This window comes from Protopterus annectens, chromosome 10.part0 (genome assembly GCF_019279795.1).
Source record: "Protopterus annectens isolate FY-2018-M chromosome 10.part0, PAN1.0, whole genome shotgun sequence".
Classification (NCBI taxonomy): domain Eukaryota; kingdom Metazoa; phylum Chordata; order Ceratodontiformes; family Protopteridae; genus Protopterus; species Protopterus annectens.
This window is the reverse complement of record NC_056744.1, coordinates 1537072798-1537078324: the sequence shown is the minus strand read 5'-3', so window position 1 is coordinate 1537078324 and position 5527 is coordinate 1537072798. Positions and strand designations below refer to the sequence as shown.

Sequence of the window (5527 nt, the reverse complement as noted above, 5' to 3'; positions counted from 1 at the left end):
TGCTGTCAGTGAGAAACACTAAAATGTTCTGTACCCCAGAGTAGAATCAGAGAGATCACCTGTCCTATAAATGTTACAGAATTAAATCTTAGACAACAGTGTTTTGTCAAGTTTACTAGGTGTTACTCCAAACAAGAGAACTTTATTTACAGGTCTCCCCAAGTTAAATGAAAAAAAAATGGAAACTAATCTCACCATATCTTATAAATTAATTCTTACAGAGGCTTGACATGTGATACCATGGACAGATAAAAAAATAAAAGCTACATGGTTTCTAATGTTGTGATTTAAAAACAGTAAAGGAAGCAAACATAGCTGGAGGGAGAATATGAAAACTGCAAAAATATTTACACAGACAGAATAACTTACAACATCCCAATATGATTTGTTTCAATATTAAGTTATTCACGTTAGATTTATACCTTTAAACAGAGGAAAGTTCAAGTAGCATCATCCCATGGTAATTAAGATATTAAGGATAAACAATAATGTAAATCTAAAGATAAAGAAAATGGTTGTGGAAGCTAATATGAAGCTGGGGGTTGGAGGGAAGGCATAAATAAAAATAGACATAGTAATATTTTTGTAGAAAAAATGGAAAAAGTCAACTATACAAAAAGAAAATCCAGCATGCTCCTACTATATACAAAAAAAAAAAAAAACATCCAGCACGCAGTACTGCTTAATGCCAGGACCAGAATATAAAGCTCCTGGGTGTCATAGTTTCTTCAGCAATAATGAGTTTTCATCTTGATTACTTTATATGTTTTAAGCATGCAATACAACTTATATAGAATCAGATTTTTTTTCTTCTAGACAAGTGAATATTTACAACTACTGCATTAAGCATTTATACTATAAACTTTCAAAAACAAAATCATCAGATTATTTTCTGCTGATATAATTGCACAATTATGTAATAGTGTAATAATGTCTACCTGTCATAGAATATTTAGATTTTGAGTCCCATTGATTGGTAAGTAGGTAGATAAAATAGATTGATAGGTAAATAGATGAAAATCTATGCATAATACATGTCAATATATACACAGCTGCATTTATTTATGAATCAAATCCTGAAAGACTGCATTGAATTTTAGATAAGAATGTGTCTTTTACATTCATAGTTTCCCTCTCTAGCATGATCTCACTTTATGATTACATACCAGATGTCAGTTGAATGTTATTGATCTGAAATTTCTAAAAGTGGTTCTGGGTTTCTGAGAACTGACCCTTTCCCACATCCTGAAATGTCATTTTGCACATACTTCCTATTGTCCCAACAGAAGGAACACCTGCCCATCTAGGAGAAAGCTATTATGCACAGGGAATTCTCTCTTCAGCGTGACACACGTCTATTGTTCCTTTGTGCTTTTTGATTGGTTGGTGAGTGTGGGAACCTATGCCAAGTCTGGGAGTCATAAGTTTCCCTGCTGCCTGTGATGAATATAAATAGAGGCACTCCAACCTCATGTTACACACTTTGCTCGGATCATCTTACTCTGAAGAACAGCATTTTCTGTATAATAGGAGGCAAATAGAATGGGACTTGGCAATCTGTCTATGACTCACACTACTGATCTAACGAATGACAAGGAAAAACAGAAAGTAAGTACTAGGTATACATTTTATTGTATTTCTGTGCATTTTAGTACAAACTCTAGAAGATCTGCCAAGGAGGTTTTCAAAGAGCTTATAGCATTCAGATACAATTCCAAACTTAAAGCTTTCAACTTAACCATCAAGCTTCTTATTAAATTAATTTAACACACTTTCATGTATTAATGAAGCTTTGATTTCTATAATCTACTTTCATAATATGGAAAATCACTTATGATGATAGAAGTTTCAAAGAAATGTATTTATTTATTTTTATACTGAATAAAACCAATATAATGAAGAAATGCAACTGTCTTTTAAAAGAGAGAAGCATAAAATGTATTTCTTTATTAGCTTATAATAGTTATGCTTGATTTATAATGTCATTAAATCTTTAAAAATTATACAAAGGTCTCCAAAATGTATCTCTTTTTTTTTCTTTGTAGCTCAGGAAACCACTGGTAGAGAAAATGAGGAGAGACCGTATGAATGGCAGCATTGAGAAACTGAGGCAGATACTGGAAAAGATATTTCCAGAAAAGAATTCCAGCTCCAAAGTGGAAAAAGCTGACATCCTTGAAATGACTGTGAGCTTTCTGAAACAGCAGCAGGAAGTGCAGAACAAAGGTGAGTCTTGTTTCTGTTAAACGACATCCCTGTATGCTGAATACATGCATTATATGTTTGTATGTAGTAAGAATATTTAACTAGTTTAACTCGTGTGTATGACATACTTGTTTAGTAAGATAACAATAGTGTAAAATTGTCTGGGGATGTCGCTATATAAATTACCTGGATATTTTGAAAGAACCAATCAAAGTAATTTTTAACTGAACATGCATATATAACTTTGTATGTTTGGGAGTGTGTGTGTGTGTGTGTGTGTGTGTGTGTGTGTGTGTGTGTGTGTGTGTGTGTGTGTGTGTGTGTGTATGTGTGATGAGTCCACATGTATGAGAGTATATGGTTGGATGTGCCTATATGAGTTTGCATGTGGGCACATAAATGTGCAAGCATGAGTCGTGCATATGTGTGTGTGCATGTTTTTGGGTATGTGCATGTGCAAGCCTGTCTATCTGTTTCTTGTAGAGAGTCACATGTTTAAAGGTCCTTGGCATTAGAAATTTCTCAGTCTGAGAAATCATATTTAAAGTATCTTCTAATTCTACATTTATATGGGAAGATGTGTTGCTAAGCTGATTTCACTGCCTATAAAGCTATTTTATTTGGGATTAAAAAATATAGCATCAGTGGACTAATGAGGGAGTTAATGCAAAATGTGATATTTCAGCTATCTTATGCACATGTCATTCTTAAACTTTTGTTTTTACTTTTTCTAGCTAGAACATCCTTAGAAAACAGCTCCCTGTTGGAGTACAAAGAAGGCTATTCCAGGTGTTTACAGAAAACACAAAGGTTCTTCTCATGCTGTGAAAGTAGTAAGAAACTTCAAATGAAAGTGTGGGATAATCTGCAACAAGTAACAGTTACTGAGAACATCAGTCTCCCTGAATCACCAGCAACACCATCTCCATGTCAGCTTTTCTCCCAGCAGGCCACCATAAACACAGTTCCACTTATCTGGAGGCCATGGCTAATATAAAAAGACTCTATGCTCGTGAGTTCTGAAATCAGAGGAAGATATGCCTTTGTAAAGGTTCTGCCAACCTCTCTCATTAGGAAATCCTGATGTCCATGAAAGTTTCACTTAGAAAGTGACTTTAGATCTTTGTTCATTCCTTCACACTGAAGGTCGTATGTAATTTACCAAGTGGTGTAAGTGTTATTTTGTTATATTTAATGTTTTGTTATTATAGTAATATGTGCAGTGTATATACAGAAACTGTATCTTGTATAATGAAGATGTTTGTTACTAATGTTGAATGATGAAATGTAGTTACTACTGTAACTGACAACCTAGTGTAGGAGTTAAACTCCAAAATATTTACTGAAACATATTGTTTCAATGTGATCTCCAAGATATGTACTGAAACATATTGTTTAAATGTAATCTCCAAGATATGTACTGAAACATATTGTTTAAATGTAAACTGTAAGATATGAACTGAAACATATTATTTAAATGTGTATCTGCAGATTACATGCAAAACAAGTTCCTTTAAAATGGAGCTTTGTGAATTTATAAATAAATTAAATATCCTTCATGCTGAAGTATCTTTTAATGAACTCAAGTTTCATAAATTCCATTGCTTCTCTTTCATAATGAAGTATTGTATGCCACTAAATTTGACTTTTACAAAGTTGTTAAAGTAGGTGTGTGAGATTAATATATTTTCATATTTACAAGTCTTCATACACTACTGCGGTGGTGGTGGTGCTGCGGTAGCGTTGTCACCTCATAGCAATACGTTGTCCCATTCGATTCTCAGCTAGAGCGTCTTCTGTGTGGAGGCATATGTGAATGGGGCGTGCCTTTGTTGAAGGTTGTGCGTCAGGGCTAGTAACCCGGTACGTAAAAATCCACTATCAATCATTAGCGGATCGGAGTTCCGCTGTGGCGACCCCTAACCGAACAAGTCTTCATACACTGTGGTATATTGCCCTGTGAGTGACATATGAGATTGTTTATGCATATAGTAATAAAGTACATTGCCATTGGACAGAAACAAAGATCAGTTTAATGTTATGTTTTTACCACATGACTTCTCCCACAGCTGTACTAGTTGCTGACACTATGAGTAACTTGCACCACAGCAGAAATTCAGTATTGTGAGTTCTGAAAGCTTGGAGTCAAACATTTACTTTATCTGTAACAAGAAGGTTTTACAGAATAATATATCTGTCATATATTTCATTCAGGAATATGCCTGCGAAATAAATATCTTATTAATAGGAGTGTGGTATTCTGTGTAACTGCACAAAACTGTTTCATTTAACTGTCAGTCTTGCTTTTTATCATGTAATTAAATTGTACATTTGCACAATAATACAAATCATGCAAAATAAACATTTGCACATGCAAGTCTTTATACTGGCATAGTTTTCATTTTAGATAATGTGTTTAATGATGCTCATGATGCACACAGCTGAAAAATATTTGAAAAAAGTGTGATTTGATGACTTTCTATCAACACTTGTTTTTCCTGCTGCACTAATATTCCTATGTATGTGGATATAATCATTCTTTCCATGTATGCCATACTGTTCACACAAACAGAATTGCAGCTAGTAGTCATGTAAATGCAGACACAGCAGAACTCCGATGATGTGATTGCATTCTTCTGTTTCCAGTAATGTAAACTAGCTTTCAGGAACTTAACAATGGTAATGCAAGGCAGGCTAGTACCCTGGTTCTGGGAACAATATCCTACCTGTGATTTAAATCAGATGTAGCATTTCACCATACGTTCTACCCCCCAAGCATAGTCTAATTTCTGTATCACTGGTGCTCAGTCACAGAAGTTAAGAAGTTCAACACCGCAGTGATGAGTTAAGAAGCACATGCAGTGAGCATTAGACCAGTTTCCCAGATTTCCAGGTCCATCTATCATGTTTTGTAACATTTGATAGGAACAGCCATCTTATATCCTCCTATCAGCTGTTGTAAAGCATGAGACAAACTATATCAGCCTGCAGATTGCCTCTAGATGGCTAATGAACAACCAACAAAGTTACCTCAGCATTTTAGTATCAATTATGCATTTTCCCACCACAAGTTTCTTTTTTTTTTTTTTTTTTGGTGATGAATTAATCTTTGTAGCTAAAATGCAACAATGACAAACTGTTCATTTAGTGAAAAATGCAATTATTTGTAATTGTATGCAATAGTACACGATGGGAGTGGGCTTACAAAACAATTAAATGAGTGGTATAATAAAAGTTTTCATAAAATTTAGTAGTGTCTTAAGAAAAAGGTTGCATTTGGCTACTATGCCAAAGTGTTTCTGTTAACAGATGAGGTACTGAA

The 5527-nt window shown here is 34.3% G+C and overlaps 1 protein-coding gene across 1 annotated transcript; it reads left to right on the top strand.

Annotated features, from left to right (window-relative positions):
• The first annotated feature begins 1542 nt into the window (after window positions 1-1542).
• Window positions 1543-3202, top strand: LOC122814335 (transcription factor HES-5-like). Its single transcript, XM_044086921.1, has 3 exons — window positions 1543-1608; window positions 2046-2226; window positions 2940-3202. Exons 1-3 carry the CDS (start codon window positions 1543-1545, stop codon window positions 3200-3202), a joined length of 510 nt encoding a protein of 169 aa, XP_043942856.1.
• The last annotated feature ends 2325 nt before the right edge of the window (window positions 3203-5527 follow it).

What these genes read in the sequence shown, in the direction of transcription:
- LOC122814335 (XM_044086921.1), top strand. Translation starts at nt 1,543, where the DNA reads ATGGGACTTGGCAATCTGTCTATGACTCACACTACTGATCTAACGAAT. An exon ending in ATGACAAGGAAAAACAGAAA is followed by an intron (nt 1,609 to 2,045) that starts GTAAGTACTAGG and finishes TTTTCTTTGTAG; the next exon opens with CTCAGGAAACCACTGGTAGA. An exon ending in GCAGGAAGTGCAGAACAAAG is followed by an intron (nt 2,227 to 2,939) that starts GTGAGTCTTGTT and finishes TACTTTTTCTAG; the next exon opens with CTAGAACATCCTTAGAAAAC.